The sequence below is a fragment of the Typopeltis vanoorti genome, chromosome 9 (assembly GCF_054136105.1).
Source record: "Typopeltis vanoorti isolate ZY-2024b chromosome 9, IOZ_Tvanoo_1.0, whole genome shotgun sequence".
NCBI classification, from domain to species: domain Eukaryota; kingdom Metazoa; phylum Arthropoda; class Arachnida; order Uropygi; family Thelyphonidae; genus Typopeltis; species Typopeltis vanoorti.
The window spans coordinates 2,746,787-2,768,342 of NC_143557.1; the positions used below are offsets into that span (position 1 = coordinate 2,746,787).

Genomic DNA, 21,556 nt, shown 5'->3' on the forward strand with positions numbered 1-21,556 from the left:
GTATACAAAATTTTTTAAAAAGTTCTTACTTTGCCAAGGTGTCGGGATCTCACTGGCTTATACTTGCGATCATCAATTGGAATTATACGGCTCACATTTTCTTCATCTGGTCCCTTTTCAATGAGGTTACCTGGCTGATACTTCTGGAAGGTAGATATGCGAATACGATCACGATTCATTGCCTACGATGTTCACGAAGCACTGCTACCGATGTTGGTCCACGAGGTTCTGCATTTCCTTCTCGGCCTACGTTGCCATTCTACTTGGCCGCATAGTTGCTCTCATTCATCTCATCCTAATCTCACTGGAACTTCCTTTCTCTGGAAACGACTGGAACAGATCTGAGGCAAAAGGCAAAAAGCCTCGTTTTTGTGTCGCAAAAAACTATATACTCCCTCGATGACCTTCACACGGAACCTCAATTCCTCTGCAATGCCTTCTGACGCTTCTTGTTCTCACCCATGGGAGACACCCCCCCCTCCCCCCCGTGCAACGTAGACCTTTGCGTACGTGATGGCCTCAGGTCATGATTTAATCTTCTTATCTTGTCTGGGATTTTAGCCTAATGTTCACATAGTAACACATACTTCACCCATTTCTAAATTGCTTTCCTTCCCCCTTTTTTTTTTTCTTTAATAAGACATTTGACAATACAATATTCAGCAAATTTCAAATCAAGGATGTTATTATCATTTCATTTACATTCAATTTCTATTTATTAATATACAAGTATTACGTCGAGAATTTAGATACTTGTTAAATCTGAATGGAAGGTAATACATTATAAATTCTCTGTCATTTAAGATTTAATAATAGGCAAATAAATGCAGCCCCCAATTCATATTAACGCAGAACCTCACACTTATGAACATTTTACGATACACCAAAGTTCATTGTTAGATAAATAAATTTAATAATATATCTTATGAAAAAAATAAATTCACCTTATGAACATTCGACTTACAGACACATTACAAGGAACATATTATGTTTAAGTTGAGATTTATATAAATCATACTTGTCACTTATTTTATTTGGTAATTTCTCCAATGTCTCTGATCTAATGTTACTCTATCTCATTCAGACTTAATGCATTACATTGTGTGAGTGAACTGAAGCTGACATTAGCTAGTTGGAGAGGCATATTTGTTTAGCGTGTACTGTTTAGACAGTATACTCTCTTGAACTCATGTAAACAGTGATGGATTTCTGTAGCAACATGAATTTAAACAAACTAATTTGCTGCTCACAATTTTACAGGCTATAACTAGAGAGAAAAAGAGCAGCAATGTAATATGAGAAATGTTACATTAGTGGTTTTAGTGTGTTAAACTCTCAAAATGTAACTGCCAAAATTGAAGCAGAAAAGAAACTGCAAATTCATTTAAGTTTTGAGTAGCTGGACAAATGTGACATAATTTGTTTATAAATGCCATGTATATTGCAGTATTTAAGTAGCTAAATGAGTTACCATTTAGGTTGATCTTATAGAAATATTTAGCATGCAACATACCAGATCTTTTAACCAACATCTTGTACAAGATGTTGGTTAAAAGGTCATGCATCTTGTATGATTTGTTGTCACCTTAGGTGTATCAAATTAAGAATTTGTGTCTTGTGATTTTTACTATTGTGAGCACAGGCTACTGCATGTTGGGGCTGATGTGGAAACTTGCACACAAAATGTTTTTCATGTGCATATTGTATGTCAAAAATAAAAGGGAATACTGCTGTTATACATTGTCTAAAAGAAGACAGCCTATTCTTTCCCATCCCAACCTTATTGTAGTTTGGGTTTTTTCCCCCTCAAGGAAGCATAAATCCACAAATGTTACAGATTTGAATTAGGATACTAACATCCTTTGTGAAACTGTCACTTTTGAGTGCAGTTATCAAAATGTGCAATCATAGACTTTGATTCACATATTTTATTTATTTTACCAAAAAAATAAATAAAATAGCCCTTTATCCAATGACATAAGACTGTGTCATTGGATTGTGATATGTTGGAGAACTTCTATCCACTATTGGACATAGAGGGATGTCTGTGAACTTTGAGCACACCATATAATCCTGGAATGATCAGGTGTCTGGATTTCAGTTGTTTCAGCGAATGTTGAAAACAAACGAAAAGAAAAAAGTGTGACGAAAATACTTATGTGCACATCCTCCATGCCCTGCTTGGAAGAGAATTACCTTGACTGGTTGTTCAAGGATGGTATCCAAGGTCATCTGTTCAAAAGACATACTAAATAAAAACCAATACAACATGTGGAAGTCATTAATTACTATGTGTAACATTGAAGGCCTGTCCTATCCTATCCTATCCAGCAATCACATTGTGTAAACAACAGTGTTGTTTACACAACATGCTGCATGCACAATGCCTAATGGTACTTGTGATTAAACTATTATTCCACTCATTTCAATTCATAGATATTAGCAGCTGAAAACGTTTATTTACTGTATTTATTTATTTTTTTACTTATGTTATGCATCCTCCTGAATATGCTGTTAGCCATATAGACAGTGAAACATGTCTAAGAAATATATCTATTATAAATAAACATGAGTTCAAACCTAGTTATTTATTATTCAATAGTGTTTTCTCCTATCCAATTTGTTACCATCCCTCTTCCCACTGTTTAAATGGAAAGTAGAAAATAACATCTAAGGAAGTTATAATTTCCCTTATATTCACTTCTTAGATGAGTAACCATATAAATAAAATAAAATTTTCATTGTGACTAGAATATCTTCTGAATCTCAGCAGAATTTGATTCTCCACCAGTCAGCCACTTTTTTATTAATGAGACAATGAATCATGTTACAGAGTGTTTATTAAAAGCTGAAGTACCTACCCTGAACTTGAGGTTTGTACCTTTCCCCCAATTATTCTTAATACACAGTAGTCAAGAAGGTCTATAACAAAAGCTTGGAATATCTTCCACAGATATGGGTGTGTTATCTGCTGAATGAGTGTGCAGTTTCTTACCCAAAAATGATTGTAGATGCTCTTTGGGAGAGTTTTGCCAAAACACTGTATATATTTCTTGAATAAGTTATTCAAATAAAATACACATTCTGTTAATTAATTACAATTTTTTTATTATGATGTGTATTTGTTTTGTAAAACATTCACAATGTAAAAGCAGTCAAGAGTGAACCTTTATGTAAATAATTGTGTAGACTGTCAGCACATACCATTGTAGATAGCAGAGCACTTACAAAACAAATTTTATTCAGTGTGCATAGAGAAATATTAGACTTATAAAGCAAGAAAATATTGAAGAAGATTTTTGTGAGATATTTACCTCCAGACAAAAGCACATCTTGACAGCTATGTTGTTAAAATGTGAAGCAAAAACCCAGATATGACTGATGCAATCTGAACGACATAACACAGCATTTCATTGACTAGCAACAGAGAAGAATAACAGCTAGAGATGAGAAGGAAAGTCTAGCAGTAAGAGAGGGAAATGTGAGTATGGAATAAACTGGATCTAGAATTTTCATAAATTTTAAGAATTAATTGGAGATTTTATTTAAGAAGTGTATGACCATACAGTCTTAATAGCTACTGATATATATGTTTGTTTTCAAGGTACTTTTTTTATATGCCTCCCACCCACAAAATGTTTGTTTGTAAAACTATAGTACAGTCTATAGTTTTACAGTATATGTACTGTAGTACATCCATGAGTAGACTTGGGATTTTTTTTTCTATTTATTGATTTTATATATTTTTTTATTATTAATTTTTTACCTAGTTTGGAATCCCTGCTCAAGAGAACAAACATGGAACTTTTTCAAGACACTTCAGGCCTCCATTAAGTGGGGTGCTGGTCTCACACCAGGCAACAAAATTCATCTCTCACCCAAAGACAACTACAAACATCCATGCCTGTGGTGGGGTTCAAATCCACAGCCTGTTGATTGGAGAGCAGATGCACTGAACACTCGGCCAACCAGGTTGGCTAGAGAGCTGAGAAATTAAGAAATTAACATGTACTTCCATTGTTATGTGAGAACTTATATTCTTCATTTTAGAATGGTAGCAGAGTTTGTTTGAATTTTCTCTCCACTACTGGAAAATGACTGTTATGGTTCTTCAGTTACATTCCTCTCTCATCGTGAATATGGAATGAATGATTACTAATACCTTGAACTCTAAAAGCAAAAACGGTTTATAATTATCTGATCTGTTTAATTCTCTCGGAATTGCTGAAAGTTTATTTTTGTTCATTTAAAATGTAGTTTGATGGATTGGCCTAAGTGTTTCTTATTATGAAGTTGTTAAGTTTAACTCTGTGTGGGGCACCTAACCCTAACATATCCTGTTGGGTTAGGTGCCAAGAGATGGCAGCACTTGTTTGCCCATCTCTTCATTGGTTGTCACTTATAATTAGTTATAGTCATGGGCCAGCTATCTCTGATTGGCTACCAGTGGAGATTGAACTGCCCACTCAATCTCCAAAAGCTAGATAGGGTTAAAAGACCTCACCTACTCCCTATAAGGGAATAAAAGACATCAGCTTATTAAAAATAAACAACAAAATTAGACTCATAAAGTAAAAATTATTGGTAAGGTTACTTGAAACAACTGAAATCTAAGATAATAAGCCAAAAATATACCCGGCTATAAAATAAAACCGGATTTAACATCACCCTCTTAATTAACTGAAATCTAACTTTTAAGGTGCACAGAAACAAGTATGAAGAGTGATCTGAAATCTGAGAAAAGAAATTTGTGAATACCTAAATATACTAGTCGTAGAAAGACTAGTATATTTAGGTATTCACAATGGGGAAACTGTTTGCCAAATTATATGATGGTGAAGAAGCAATAAAATTCTCAAAAATGCTATAGGCAGAAAACACAGATGAAATTGAAGTAACAATAAAATCAATCATATGAAGATTGAAAAATAGAAATCAGTTGGAAAGAAATGACTGAAAACATGAGGAAATTTAATCATACATATTAAGATAAAAAAGCTCAACAAATTCCAGATGTTCCCATTAGAGAGGTATTTTTTTGTCCACGTTGGGGTAAACTGATATAACACTTGATTGGCTGCCATTTGTCCCTTTGGACTGTGCATAAAAAATAATACAAGCTATTAGTATTGACTATTGCATTAGTGCATCTTAACATACTATCAGCTTAGAGCAGTTGTATTCCATCATAGAAATTCTCTTAGAACTAGTTATGGAAACATCTCACCCTTTATCTACCAGCAGTTTTTAAATATACAGAGTAAATACTGTTATTTTCTACTCATCTACATAGATGGTTCAAAACTTAGTCTAGTGAGGATCTGGGGATCATGCCTTCTTCCCAGACAACATAACATCTAATCAAATCCCACTGCACTGTACAATTATACTGCCAAGCTGAATGCCATTAAGCTTGCATTACATCATATTACTATTATTATTGTCAGAGACCTCCAGGGGGTCATGGACTCATTGAGGGATGCCATAAATCATCCTGGCTCTCACACCATCTCTTAAACTCTTACACACTAGATGCTCTCACCACTTCAACAGGCAAACTATTCTACTCAATAAAGTGCTCTGTGAAAGAAAAATTTAGCCCTTGTCCTTTTCTTAACTGCACATACTTAACTCCCATAGGTGCTTTCCATATGATGAAAAATTTCATCAATTGAATAATATATAAAACCCTTTCAGAAGTTTATAGATTTCTATCATATCACCCCTGTTTCTCCTATCTACTATTTTTGTAGCCATCATTCTCTTACTCTATCCTCATAATCTACATTTCAAAATCTCAATATCACCTTTATAGCATTTTTTTTTTATTTTGCAGCCTTTCCGCAGCTTCTTTATTCCTTCAGAGCCCATGAGATCAAATCAGTGAATTTGTCTAGAATCAGTCACATCCAAGGCCTTGTAAAGAAGCAAAATGACTTCCCTGTCCTTGCATGTTAATGTTCATTTCAGCATCACAATTATCTTCATTATTTGCATTTATTGTTATATAACCTTCAAACTTCAAATTCCTATCCATAACTCTGAGATGCCTAGCCACATCAGTTTCTCCAAGCATCATCCCACAACATATGTTGTTGGTAATCTCATCACACCCAGTGCATAACTTACACTTGCTCACATGGAATTGATAACCATTATCATTTGCTCACACTTTCAACCTATACAAATCATTCTCTAAGTACTGTATATCAGCAGCATCCTTGATTGCCCTGCCAATCTTTGTATCATGAGCATATAATTGAACATTTCTTGTTAGGTCTTTCTTAATGGCATTAATATATAGAACGAACGACGGTGGTCTGAGGACTGATCCCTGGGGTACACTACTTGGGCTTCTTAAATCTGGTAGACTTAATCCACCACGTACTACTTTCTGATACCTGCCAGTGACCCACCTATTCAAGTGAATAGTTTATACTCTAATTGCATATTCCTCAGTTTATTTAACATCTTTTATGTGGTATCCTATCAAATGCCTTAGCAAAGTCCAACAATATCATAGTGTTCCATAGCCTTATTTGAACCATACCATTATTATAACATATGAGCAAATTGCTTAGATGTGGCATCCCTTTATTTAACCAGTGCTGTTCCTTGTAAAGTATAGCTTGTCTTTCATCCTACTTCCATATGCAAGCTTTTACCAATTTCTCTAAAATCTTCACAACCACTTCATATAGGTTGATAATTTGACATCAGTCTTTGCCCCACCCTTGTGCAATGAGATTATGATACATGGAACCTTTCCTGATTTGAGACTTAAATTTTTATACAAAAAATATATTAAGACCTTGCTAGTTCCCCTGAACTTTCATTTAGCTGATATCCTAAACTGTCCCTATTTCTGAATTCTTATCAAGGCTATGCAACAGCTGTAGAACCTCCTCCTTATGCACATCTGTCTCTTCATTGTAGTTGTGTTACTGTGCACTATATTACATACACCAGGTTGATAGATCTTAACGAAGTGTGCATACATTATTTGAACAATCACAACTACTTCTCACACAAGGGTATTATCTGCTTTTAGTAGTTATTCTTCCACATTAATTTTTCTTTTACTTGCATCATAAAGATAAAATTCTTTTGGGTTGTCTTAAACTTTCCTTACAATACTTGTAAGTTTTCTGGCTTGTGGTTTATATATTTCATAACTCTTCTCACTCTTATTCTCACAATATTCCTTCCACATTGTTTTCTTCTTAAGGATCTTTTGCCTAATAAGGTTGCATATCCATTTCTCCCATCCTATTTGTTCTTCGAACTTTAGGGAACCATTCAGATACTACATTTTGTAAGCACCTTTTCAAAATTTCCCATGCACTGCTGATATCCTTACCATTCAGTAACTGATTCCATGGGACTGAAAAAAAAATGCATCTACATTATGCAGTCATTTAACTATTTGTGGAGGATGGTATTTAGCTGACTATTCAAACTACAGATATTTCTGATTATAGTTTGATTTTGAACTGCTCCCAAGAGAACTAACTTTCAGTGTGGGATCATGCACCCATACATTTCTAAACAACTTCAAAAATACTACACAATATCAAAACTAGTAGTAATATTTCTTCATGAAGAAATATGCAGTATTTTCACGCCAGTTGTTTTCTTTTTTTCCTCAAAAAGTATACAATATTATTTCTTGCTATTTATTTTATACCAACTGAATATCAAAAATAATTATAAGAATGGCATTATTAATTAGGTACATATTGCACAGAGGGTTTAGCTGATATATAACAATTTGTTTAATGACTGTTTATTTCAAATCATATTGAGTGATTCTGGGAAATTGCAGCACAGAGTAATGCAAACAATATAAATTCTTATAAACATCATGATATGTATAAAGATTCATGTTTTGTTTTCCACAGAGAAAACAATATGTGTGGAAACTAAGCATTCATTCTGCAAGTGATTTGAATGTCCAAGATTATGAATAAGCATGATTGTAATTGAACTTTTTAAAACTCTGACATAGCCCATATTTTCCTATCAAAGAATTGCATATCAGTTATGTTGGAATTAGAAAAAATTAACAAAACCAAATTGTTTCTGATATTGCTTTTTTTCATGCAGATACAATATTTATATGCAGTAAATGATTACAACAATTTCTCATATCCATCAATGGCCATTTATTTTTCCTTCAGATAAAAAAAAAATGCAATATGAAAGCTTCTCTTATTTTGCCTTGCCATCAACAAACTGACAAAAGGATTAATAACATTGTTACATGACACCTTTAAGAAGCCCAAGGACTCCTATAAAATGTTGTACACATTTAGACTATCTAATATCTCTATTTAAAATTAAAGTTAATATGCATACTGTAATGAGTTACACATTTCTAGTTTTTATTTGCACTGGCTCTGAAATGGACCTGCAAAAGTGAGTTAATCTGGTTGAATGTTTTCCTAAGTGTGAAGGATTATCATGCTTCTTAATGGAAATAATTGATTGCTTGCACATTACTTCCCTGTAACTTCAACTCTATCGTGTGCTTCATTTGATTGATATGAAAACATGCTGAGGCCATTAGGTGGGTTAATAAAGCACAGTTATTATTCTATTACTTCAGTAATCTACCTAAGCTTTATACATTCAGTAATATTTGATCAAGCATGATAAATATATGTTTTTAAATGTTTTATAAGATGCACAAGATTATATTTGCATTTTTACACATTTCTATATATTGCATTATGAATTAGATTTTTACATATTATATAAAGATTTGTTTTGTCCGCACGGTTAGCCTAGTGGCTTTGCGCTTCGCAACCATATCCCTTGGGAAGGAGTGTCCCAGGTTTGATTCCCGTCGAAGATGTGAGGAACTTGAGGATCTTCCTTAGGCATAGCCAAGTTAGCCAGTCTTGGGCGCGGGCAGTAGGGTTTTTTCTGCCAGTTATCTGGCGTTTTTCATCCCGCAAGTAGGCAAACTGGTCCCATGAACATACACTTCTACGGCCAAAAATATATCCCCCCCCCCAGTGGCAGACTAAGCGACAGGTCGGTTGGGAGTGGTACTAACAAGTAGTCGCATCTAAGTAACACGTGGACCCTGCATAGGAAGCGGGAATAACGCATAGTGAAAGAAGAAGAAGATATACAGATTTGTTTTGATACATTCTAAACCTTGACCTGGCAGATCATAGCCTCAATTGCTAATGCACCATAAAAATTCAAAAACAACAGCGATCTTTGAAAATATTAGTTTTTTGCAATCAATGATGACGTAAAACTAATTCCTCTCTGATATCACTTTTAACATGCCAATTTAATTTCCTGAAACTAAAATAAGTTTTACATTTTTTTTTTTTTTTTCCAGTTTCAATAACTCACAAAAGTAATGAGTATACATAGTAGCAGACTGCATGTAAATTCTGATTAGGATAAGGAACTATAAAAACAGTTACACTAGTGACATAAGTAGTTAGATATTAAGTTATTTTTATCATGAGTAGAAGTTCATTCATTTGAAAGTAAAAATCACATCTTTCAGTATTATTTAAAATTTTAAGATAGTAAATATTTTAAAATCTTTTTTATATCCTGTCATCATACTACTATGCAGATTGAAGATGGATTTGTGAAACTTGCTCCTCTTCAGGTGTTTGCACGTGATCTTCTGATCTTGTTACATGAGCTTGATGGTCACATGATATTACAAAACTTTGATGCTATTTATTTGAAGCGCTTTGGCAAGCCCTGTCACCCAGCACAATATGGTTTCTCAAGTATAGTGGCACTTTTACAATCATTACCTGATTATGTGTATTTGCGAGGCCGCCGTAATAAACGCATCCTGTTTTTAAATAAAGAGACTGCAGGAAGTAAGTATTAGACATAACATTATATTTTTCATGTCATAAAAATTTATTTTAAAGTGACTTAGTGTGTTAAATACAGTAAGTGTTTTGCCTTCATGACTGTTAAAATATAGAGCCTACATTTCTTAAATTATTAGTATGATCTTTTTTGCTGAGAAATGCTTTCTTTGTATTTGAAATTTAAAAAGAAATCTGTCAGTTATATTTTGTTGCGCTAAGATTTTTTGTCATTCCCACATACAAATAGTGGGATTGACCTAAAATGAGTATCTTACGTGGGTTAAGGAGTACATAAAAGTTGGGAAAAACTTAGTTGCAGAAATTAAATAAGAAACTTTTATGATTTTTAGTATTATTATTTTCTCGACTTCCATGGAGTCACAAGACTCGTCATGGGAGGTCAAGACTACCCAACACAGTCTATCATACCACTCTTTAAACTCATCCATTGTCTGCATGTTCACCACCCTCTCAGGCAATGCATTTCACATTCCTACCACTCTCCATGCAAAAAACTTACTTCTTACCCTTTTACTCACCACCTTCTTTCACCCAGGAATGGCCCCTTGACCTTGCTCCTTTCCTTCGTTCTATCATATGAAAACTCTCCTCAGTGATAATATGATAATAAGCCGTCAACCATTTAAATGTCTTGTCAATCACAAATCCAATCCACTAACCTGCTATCCAAACTCATATAATGCAACTTAAAAATCAACTGTCAAATGTCTTAGAAAAGAAAAAAAAATGACAGTGTATGCCCTACCCTCATCCACTTATCTTTTTACTCTGTTGTAAAAGGTAACCAGATCACAAACAAGATTGCCTTTTAACAAATCCATGCTTGGCTGAATAAATAATATTACCCTCATCTGCCCAATTCTGTATACGAGTTCTTACCAATTTCTCCAAAATCTTAACTATAGAAGAAATACAGAAAACAAAAAATACAGAAGAAATAGACCTATAGTTTTCTATCTCCATTCTACCACCACTCTTATGCAATGGTACTATCTTACTCTCTTTCCACTCTTCAGGAACCTGCCCCATTGCAAGACTTCCATTAAATAGTCAAGTTAATGGCACAGTCAGTTCCATACCACATTCCCTCAAAACACATAGTGCAATTTCATCTGGTCCCCCTGCCTTATTGACATTTAGAGTACTCAGTATTCAGAATGCATCCTCTTCATTCACTCCTAATGCTTCACCAGTCATTATCCTTCTAGGAATAAATTGTATAGTACTAGGTTGAAACACTAATAAAGTGTAGAAAGGCTTATATCCTAGTTAAACATGATTATTAATACTTAAGGAATTGATAGCGTACACTAGAATTATAAATTAAATCAACTTTAATATGTACTTTCCAATATTTCAGCAACGTCACGTTGCCATCTTCATGGGAACTTAAGATAGACACGTGTACGCAAGTACTACATAAGAGCAAATGAGAAACGAAGTGAGGAAACTACCGTTTTCCTAAAGTCCTGATGATGCCCCCCTGGCGGGCTGTATTAGGTGTTCTTGGCCTTTGGGCTGAAGTTCTTCTGATGTATGTTTCCCAAATTTGGGGCAGTCTCATGCATCCAAATTTGTTGAGGTTTGGCATGTTCCTACATGCTGAGGCTGATTCGATGAATAGTTTTTCATATTTGAACTAGCTGTGGTGTATTACTGTGGCTTTCTTCCACCTTATTCTGTGGCGAGTATCCAAAGCATGGTCTTCAAGCCCAGAGTGGCTGTACTGAAATCGGATGTAGTCCTTGTGTTCCGAGATTCTGATATTTGCTGTCCTGCCTGTTTGGCCAAAGTAGGACAATTTACAGCTGCCTGGTATACACCAGGTAGGTCTAGGGGAAGTGGTTAGTCTTTAGTGGAGCGGATAAGGGATGCCAATTTTCTATATGGTCTGTAACAAGAAGTCAAGTCATGTTTTTTTAGGATTTTGTTGATTTTTTCCGAGGTGCCTCAGTTGTAGGGAATGGTGATGGATTTAGAGTAATCTTTTATGTGAAGGGGGGGGGGGGGTTGTGGATATCTGGTTTTAGTATTTTTTGGATTGGGGGGGGGGTAGCCATTAGCTGAGAAAGTGTTAAGGATGTGATTTAGTTCAGTGGTTAGGGCTTGGTCATTTGAACAGATTAGTTTAGCCCTGTTGAATAGTGTCTTAATAACTCCATATTGTTGTGTGTGTGGGAGGGATTGTTGGTGAATGTATATGCCTGTATAGGTGGGTTTTCTATAAACTGAGAAAATCAAGGTACCATCAGGTTGGCAGGTGACTAGTGTGTCTAGGAAGGGGAGGCTATTGTTTTCCTCTTTTTCCAGGGTGAACTTGATTCTAAGGTGTTGGTTTTTTAAGTGTGTTAAGAAGGACAGGAGTGTATCCGGGCCATATGGCCAAATAGCAAACACATCATCAACGTAGCGAAGCCATATGGTAGGTTTCTTTGGGGCAGAGTTTAAGGCTTTTTCTTCAAAAGTCTCCATAAAGAAGTTGGCCAAGGGTGGGAAAAGTGGTGAACCCATGGCTGTCCCCTCTATCTGTTTGTATAATTTTTCCTGCGAAACGAAATAGCCTGAGTTCATTGTGAACTGAAATAGGGTGAGATATCGGGAGGAAATTTAGCTTGGATTAGCTCTAAGGTTTATTTGTGGGGGACATTTGTGAATAAGGAGGAGACGTCAAAACTGACCATTATGTCATTATGTTGGAGTGTAAGGTTTTCTATACTGGCTTTCAAGTGGGCTGAGTTTTTTTATGTGTGATGGTGTGTTGCCAGTATAGTGTGAGAGCGCTTTGGCTAAATATTTAGCTAGTTTGTGTGTGTTGGGGGTGGGGGATCAATGTCATCCACTATGGGATGTAATGGCACATTTTCTTTATGTATTTTTAGGAGCCCATATATACTGGGGGTCTAGAGTTATATGGTTTTAGTCTGTTAGTAATCTCCACAGGCCAAGAAGTGACCTTCTTAAGGAGCCTATGGAGTTTTCTAATTTGTGAGTTGGTGGGATTGTATTCAATGGGGAGGTAAGTAGCTCGATCTAATAGTAAAGCCTTAAGCTTACCTGTGTAGTCAGTATGCTTGAGTATCACAGTGGCGTTTCCCTTATCCACTTTGGTGATAACTATTTCTTTGTTTTTCTTCATGTCCTGTAGAGACTTGTATTCACTAATGGATAAGTTGGTTTTTGGTGGTTTTGCTTTTGTGAGAATACAAGCTACATCCAATCTAATATTGTTGGCAATATGGTTTGGAAGGTGGCGAATCCCGTGTTCAATCTGGATAATTAATTCCTCAGCCAGTAATTTCCTAGGAGTAATAGTGAAGTTGTGACCACATGACAGAGCGTTGAGTGCTTCAGGATTCAAGATAACTGAAGAAAGGTTAACTACAGTGTTGGTTTGGACGTCGAGTTCTTTTTTAATTTATCAAACTTGTTGATATGTTGACTCTGTATTCTTTCAATTTCTTTATTTGCCGCAGTGCATAAGACATCATGTAGAATTGACCAAAGTTTGCTATTTAGCGTATTTGAAAACTCTCTCTCTAGGGCTAAAATAGCTCTGTTTACGTCGGCTAGGGAACCGCGTGTGGTGTTAATTTGCTCCCTTAGCAAAGCCTGGCTCACCCGGTTATAGATACAGAGAGCTTCCTGTGAACAGAAACAGTGCTTAAATTTTGCACAATTTGTGATTACCTGATTATCCCGGCAGCGTTTTAGGAGGGTCAGACAATTCAGTTGTCTAGATAGCTTCAGTTTATCGTAATGCATACGATGGAATCTCCGTGGATGATAGTAATCATCCACGGAGATTTGTATTAATTATCATGTTTAATTACCTTAAGTATTAATTATCATGTTTAACCATGCTGGTTAAACATGATAATTAATACTTAAGGAATTGACAACGTACACTAGAATTATAAATTAAATCAACTTTAATATATACTTTCCAATATTTCGGCAAACGTCACGTTGCCATCTTCTTGGGAACTTATTACAAAGACAAGTGCACACAAGTACTACATAACAGCAAATGAGAACAGAAGCTAGGAAGTTAACGTTTTCCTAAAGTCCTGATGATGCCCCCCTGGTGGGCTATATTAGGTGTTTTTGGGCTGAAGTTCTTCTGATGTATGTTTCCCAAATTTGGGGCAGTCTCATGCATCCAAATTTGTTGAGGTTTGGAATGTTCCTAAGGGCTGAGGCTGATTCCATGAATAGTCTTTCATATTTGAACTAGCTGTGGTGTATTACTGTGGCGAGTATCCAGAGCATGGTCTGCAAGCCCAGAGTGGCTGTATGTACTGAAATCGGATGTAGTCCTTGTGTTCCGAGATTCTGATATTTGCTGTCCTGCCTGTTTGGCCAAAGTAGGACAATTTACAGCTGCCTGGTATACACCAGGTAGGTCTAGGAGAAGTGGTTAGTCTTTAGTGGAGTGGATAAGAGATGCCAATTTTCTATATGGTCTGTAACAAGAAGTCAAGTCATGTTTTTTTTGGATTTTCTTGATTTTTTCCGAGGTGCCTCGGATGTAGAGAATGGTGATGGATGTAGAGTAATCTTTTTTGTGAAGGGGGAGTGGGTTGTGGATAACTGGTTTTAGTATTGTTTGGATTTTGGGGGGGTAGCCAATGGCTGAGAAAGTGAATTGGCTGTTCAAATGACCAAGCTCTAACCACTGAACTAAATCACATCCTTAACACTTTCTCGGCCAGTGGCTACTCCCCCCCAAAAAAAATCCAAAAAATACTAAAACCAGTTATCCACAACCCACCCACCCCTTCACAAAAAAGATTACTCTAAATCCATCATCATTCCCTACATCCGAGGCACCTCGGAAAAAATCAACAAAATCCTAAAAAAACATGACTTGACTTCTTGTTACAGACCATATAGAAAATTGGCATCCCTTATCTGCTCCACTAAAGAACAACCACTTCCCCTAGACCTACCTGGTGTATACTAGGTCCCTTGCAACTGTAAATTGCCCTACTTTGGCCAAACAGGCAGGACAGCAAATATCAGAATCTCAGAACACAAGGACTACGTCGGATTTCACCAGTACAGCCACTCTGTGCTTGCAAACTATGCTCTGTATACTCGCCACAGAATAAGGTGGAAGAAAGCCACAGTAATACACTGCAGCAAGTTCAATTATGAAAGACTATTAATAGAATCAGCCTCAGCATGTAGGAACATGCCAAACCTCAACAAATTTGGATGCATGAGACTGCCCCAAATTAGGGAAACATACATCAGAAGATCTTCAGCCCAAAGGCCAAGAACATCTAATATAGCCTGCCAGGGGACACCATCAGGACTTTAGGAAAATGGTAGCTTCCTCGCTTCATTTCTCATTTGCTGTTATGTAGTACTTGAGGGCACGTGTCTTTATCTTAAGTTCCCATGAAGATGGCAACGTGACGTTGCTGAAATATTGGAAAGTATATATTAAAGTTGATTTAATTTATAATTCTAGTGTACGTTGTCAATTCCTTAAGTATTAATTATCACTAATAAAGTGATAATTAAATAGTCTCAATTATGTCATCTGCATCAGTCACCTGATTCCCATCTCCACCCAGCAAGATAATCTGCCGACTATAATTTTCCTTCTGCTCGCCACAGCGAAAAAACTCCTTGTGATTGTTCTTGAATTGCTGTGCCAGTCTGCTCTCATATTGTAATTTTTCTCTCCTTACAATACTAAACACTTTCCTAGCCTTCACCTTGTATTCATGCAACTGTTCTCCACCTCTCTCTCTTTATATTCCTTCCATAATATATTTTTCTTCTGAAATTCTCCTTTTGTCATCCATTTGACCCCGAATTTCTTTTCTTCTTCACTCGAGGTATACAATGCGTCTTGCTGTCAATTTTTTCGCATCTCCCATCCACTAATCACTCCTCTTCCTTCAGATTCTTTTATTCGTTGTACTAATGCAAGCTGGTTTCTAAGTCTATGATAGTCTCTTTCCTTATAATTCCACATAAATTCTATTTTGATACCTCCACGTGCCTATTCATCCTCCAAGTCAGAACTGCGTGGTCACTCTCACCAATGGAGGGGGCAACCATGTCATCTCAGTCACAATCAGACCCCCTAATACTATGACCAAATCCAAATTTCTTGATTCTTGTCTTCTCTCCACCACATGCTGCCTAAGAGAGTTGTTCCTCAAAAAATACAACAGTTCAGTTTGACTTTTTCAGGCTTCTTTAATAACTTTTCAAGTCATATCATGCCACCAATAAAAAAGAGCAATGGCTTCACATCAGTCAGTTTTCATTTGCCTGGTATGAGATTATAACCTCTGGGTCTGCTAACTGAAGATCTTTAACAAACATTTGTGCTACAGTGTGATTTAGAGGTATGGCCTGTTAGTTGGAGAGGGAGATGCTGTTCACTTTACCAACCAGGCTAGAAGATAAATGCTTTGCCATAAATGTAGCAAATTCCAAAATGTTTGCAATTACTTAAAGGTCTTTCATGCTAAATGTTACATATCTAAACACTGACTGATATTCTTGATGATTAATATTGCAAATCATAAATGCACTAATATTCATAATGAACACATTGATACCTTTAAATTTAGCTGCTGGAGTCATAAATGAAGCACCTCTACTGTCCACTTTTAAATAATATATGAACATGTCTGGTGGTCATGCTTATTCATTCTGGTATTTTTAATAAAGATATTACAATGTAAAGTATATATTAATTCTAATTAATAATTCTGCTATTTTAGCAAAGTCTCCATTTGCAGTCATCGGGGAACAGTGTTCAGACATGTATATGCATGAATGCATGCACTATGTTTTGTATATCAGATTGAAGCAGAGCAACGATTAAGCATGAAATTTGGTAGCTTGTGATATTATGGAGGCAGCACAAGATGAATAATGGCAACAATCAATTGCATGAGTATAAAGAGTAGACCAGGAAAGTGACTTAGTTGGTAAGAACTGCAAAACTACAGTATAAGCAGAAATGAGCAAATCAGACCAATAAAAAAAACTTAGAGAGTTTTTCAGGTATGTGACAAGCAGAAGGAAAAAGTATTATGGTAAAATGACGAAAATGGTAGAATAGTAACTGCTTCAGAAAATATCTTTGAGGTATTTAGTGAACAGTTTATAAGGGTGTGTTTCATTCTCATCATGGTGAAATCATGAAAACTCAAGTTTAGAAGACATAGGAGTGTATGGCTTAATTGTGAGTAAGCAGGAAGTATATGAGAAAATACGCTTCATGTCAATAAGGCAATAAGGTTTGATTCTGTTCTTATGAACAACAGTGAAATTCCTTGAGGCAGGGTTCTCACTAGGTTTTGAATGTTTTCTGCAGTAGAATATTGATGTCATTGATATCTTAGCAAAGCTCACTACAGTTCCACTGTAAACATTTTCTTATTGTTTTGGCTCTGTAGACTTGTCCACTTTCTGTGAGGTTGAGGACTTATATTTATCTAATAATTTTTGCAAACATAAACTGCCGGTGTGGTATAAAAGAAGGTACAAAAGCTTTATAGTAGCCACACTGCATGATTCAGACAGCCTGGTCTAAGGATCAAATTCCCAACAGTTGCAATTTGCAACAATTCATAGTACTCATTTTTAAAAAAAGGAAATAAAACAACACAAGAATTACAGAGAAATTTCCCTACTGGGTGGTCCTGGTAAAATATATGCAAGTATTCTTGAGAAAAGACTAAGAAAAATTGTGGAAGATTGGCTCGAAGAACAACAAGCTGGATTCAAGGCTAAACAGACATTGTCAGGATCAGATTTTCACGTAAGACAAAAGTTGAGAATTCATGGGAATTAACAGGGATATGTATTTGTGTTGTAGATCTAGAAAAGATATATAACAAGGTGCCAAAAGAAAACCTTTTCAAAACACCACAGTCTGAATTTGAGTTGTAAGTCAACATTTAGGATTGAAAAGTTTACAAGAAGATGGTTTGGCGTCAAATCAGGTGTGAAACACCGGTTAGCATTATATGCACTGTTATTTATCATCTATATGGATCACATTATGAAGTAAAGCAGTATTAAACCTAATATCAAAATTGGAGATGTTAATCTCAGCTCTTTACTTTAAGCAAATGATGTTATACTTCTAAATAAATCCAGTACAAGTGTGCAGGATTCTCTGGTTTAATTGAATAGCTGTTGTAAAAAAAAAATTGATATGTAAATCAGCAATAAAAAAACAACAATGAAAATAGGCAGAATCATTGAGAACACCAACTGCATTCTGAATGGAAAATGGATAGAACAAGTAAAACATTTCAGTTATTTAGGCACAATTTTTAGTGTGGAATTAAATATGGAAATAGACAAAAGAATTAGCAAAAGGTAGAAAAATCAACTGAATAATTTTATATGGAGTAAGAGAAATTAGTCAAAAATAAGAGAGAAATTAGCTGTATACAACAGTGTTCCAAGCAATTTTAACTAATTATCTGAGAGCTTTTTTAGAAATGAAACAATCAAGGACTAGAGACTACTGCTATAAGAGTTCTGAGAAAAATGAGGAAAAGTGAACATCAGTGGCTGAAACAATACAGCACCTCCAATTCTTGCATTGATGAGGTTGATTAATGTTCAAGCATACAATGTTCATCTCTCCCCCACCTCACATTTTCTGCCTGGAAGAAATCAGAAGCATCGTGTCCAAACTGGATACCACAGTCTTTAGTCCTGATAATACTTCTCTAATAATTTTGAAGGTAAAAAAAAAAAAAAAAATAAAATAGTCAACTACCACGCTTGGAAGCAAAAGGTTTCCAAGGTAGCGTGGTAGTTGACTACCACGCTACCTTGGAAACCTTTTACCTTCTTCTTCTTCTTTCACTACGCGTTATTCCCGCTTCCTATACAGGGTCCGCATGTTACTTAAATGCGACTTCTTGTTAGTAGTACTCCCAACCGACCTGTCGTCTGGTCTGCCGCTGGGGGGGGGATATATTTTTGACTGTAGAGGCATATGTTCACGGGGCCGGTTTGCCTGCTTGCGGGATGAAAAACGCCAGATAAACTGGCGGAAAAAACCCTACTGCCCGTGCCCAAGACTGGCTAACTTGGCTATGCCTGAGGAAGATCCTCAAATTCCTCACGTCTACGACGGGAATCAAACCTGGGACACTCCTTCCCCAGGCATATGGTAAAACAGCCACTAGGCTAACCGTGCGGACCTTGGAAACCTTTTGACTACTAAACAATATCTAGCATGGATTCTGCCATTGCTGATCACAGTGAGCATTATAATAATCAATCTCTCACCATTTCACTCATTTTCTTTGCATTTGCTTGTACCAGCTGTGCATGCCTTTGCCAGCTAGTCAGGATTGTTTTAAAAGAATAAAAGGATATTTAAATGTCAAATGTCCTTTTATTTTATATAAATTTTATTATGGTGTTAAATTATTCTAATGATATTGAAATCTAGCTGAATTCTGATTTCATTTTTTTTCTTTGAGTCATGATTGAAACATTTACTTCAAGTAGAAAGATTAATTGCAAATGTATTGTTCATAGATCCCCTCCCATCAACAGTATGCAAATTTGTAATATCTGAGAGTGATGTTAAAGATAGCAGTGGGATATGTGATAAAAAAAAAAAGAAAAGTGGATCCTCTGAGAACCAGAAAAAAAACATGACTTGTGTAAGATTGTGCAACAAAGGTAACTATAGATTTAATCTTTAATCCTCCTCTGCTTTTTATTCTCAGCAATATCTTGCATATTGTGCATACTTTACGCTTCTTCTTTATGCTGTTATTCTCTCATTACAATGATCGTTTTAATAATCTAAAGCTTCATGTATTCTAACAAGAACACCATCTTCACTATCCATTAGTCAACAGTTAGCACTCCAGAATGAATTATTTACAATAAGCACACCTTAGAATTCATGTATAACTGCTCTCAACTCATAGAAAAGAGTTGAGAGCAATTATACATTAATTGGGATTTGCAAATTCTAAGGTGTGTTTACTATTAAATAATTCAAACCCGGCTGAGTGATACTCTCAATGACAATCCGCTCATACTTCCCAATCAGCTAGCATCAAATCCTGCAACCTCTTACTTTGCTAGTTTGTGACTGGAAGGAGACCAGGTACAGTAGCTGCAAGAACTATTAAGGCCACATATGGACAGGAGAGCAGGTTCTTTCTTTGTGGGCATTATGTTTGTGAATCTGTCACTGCTCATTGCATGCTCATTTCCTTTTTATTTCTTCCTCACCATATACAGTGGATATCAACCCAAAGAAATATAACTTTACTGTGGATTGCAAATTCTGGATCAGATTTTCACATAAGACAAAAGTTGAGAATTCATGGGAATTTACAGGGATATGTATTTATTTTGTAGATCTACAACAAAAAATAGTTTTTAAAAAATCATAAAAAAAATAACAAAAATCCAACCAAAAAATTCATAAAAAGCAGCAAAATCCAAAAATGTATTAAACCGAAACAAACCACCAACATTAATTCTTACCAAAACAAAAAAAAGTTACCGCATCCACTTCACTAACATTCGTGGCCTAAATAGTAATATAAATGATGTGCACCACCACCTACTAGTCATCTAGACCAGAATTACTATTCTTATCAGAAGGCCCAGCTGGCAACCTCAAATGCCCAAACTACACATTACACAGTTCTTTCTGCCACAAGGGCAGCACTTGTGCATTCATCAGAACTGACATACCATGCCCAAGATTGCAAAACCTTGAATCCCCATTTGATTTGTTGGTTAAAATTTTAATACCAAACCAACCTGCTCTTTTTATCGCTTTTCAAACTCCATTAACCACTCTCACCTCATCAACTATCTCTCTATAAAGCTCGACTTTCTACAGTCAAAATACCATAATAATGAGGTCATCCTTCTTGGGGACTACTCCATAACTCATATTGGCTTCCCTTCTCCAGTTACACCAATCAAGCAGGGAGGGATGCCAAGGTGTTTGCCATTAGCAATGACCTGTCACAGATTATTAATCTCCCTATCAGAATACCTGACAACCCCCTCCAATTTGCTAATACTTTTGACCTTTTTCTAACAAGCTCCACTTCCAAGTATACTGTGGATGTCAATTCTCCTCTTGGTAATTCAGATCACAACCTCATACAAGTCGCTTTTTTGCTGCAGAATAACCTCCACCCACTGTTTCTCAATCTCGTGTTCTTTGGCACTACAAGGGTGCCAAATGGAATGGCATCCATGACTTCTTCTCCACCTTCCAATGATCCGAATACTGCTTCAATTCTTCTGACCCAAACACATGCTCAGACCAAATAACAGAAATTATTCTCACAGGAATGAAGGCCTTCATCCTTTATTCCATTTCACAGGCACCACCAAGCCATGGTTCTCAAGAAAGTGTGCCAATGCAGAAAAAGAAAAAAACCATGAATAGCTGAAGACCAAAACTATCTATGACATCTACAGCTGTAAAAGAATCATCACCTAATCCAAATCAGACTGTTAAAGGTCCAAAATGCTCCAAGCTTGCCTCCTGCCCAAATGGTAGTCGCTCCTTCTGGTCCCTTGCCAAGGCAATTAGGCACAACTTTTGTCCATCACACTCTTATTCATATGGTACTATAGTTACTTCACCTAAAGACAATTCTGAATTACTGGCATCACTCTTCTCT

The 21,556-nt window shown here is 36.0% G+C and overlaps 1 protein-coding gene across 3 annotated transcripts in view; it reads left to right on the forward strand.

Moving 5' to 3' along the window:
* Positions 1–21,556, forward strand: part of Marf1 (meiosis regulator and mRNA stability factor 1-like protein) — a 655,603-nt gene that overhangs the window by 584,290 nt on the left and 49,757 nt on the right. For all 3 annotated transcript variants that reach the window (XM_090397518.1, XM_090397519.1, XM_090397520.1), the window contains 2 exons: positions 9,605–9,863; positions 19,425–19,571. In XM_090397518.1, the coding sequence (XP_090253644.1) occupies positions 9,605–9,863; positions 19,425–19,571 (406 nt within the window). The remainder of the gene's footprint in view (positions 1–9,604; positions 9,864–19,424; positions 19,572–21,556) is intronic.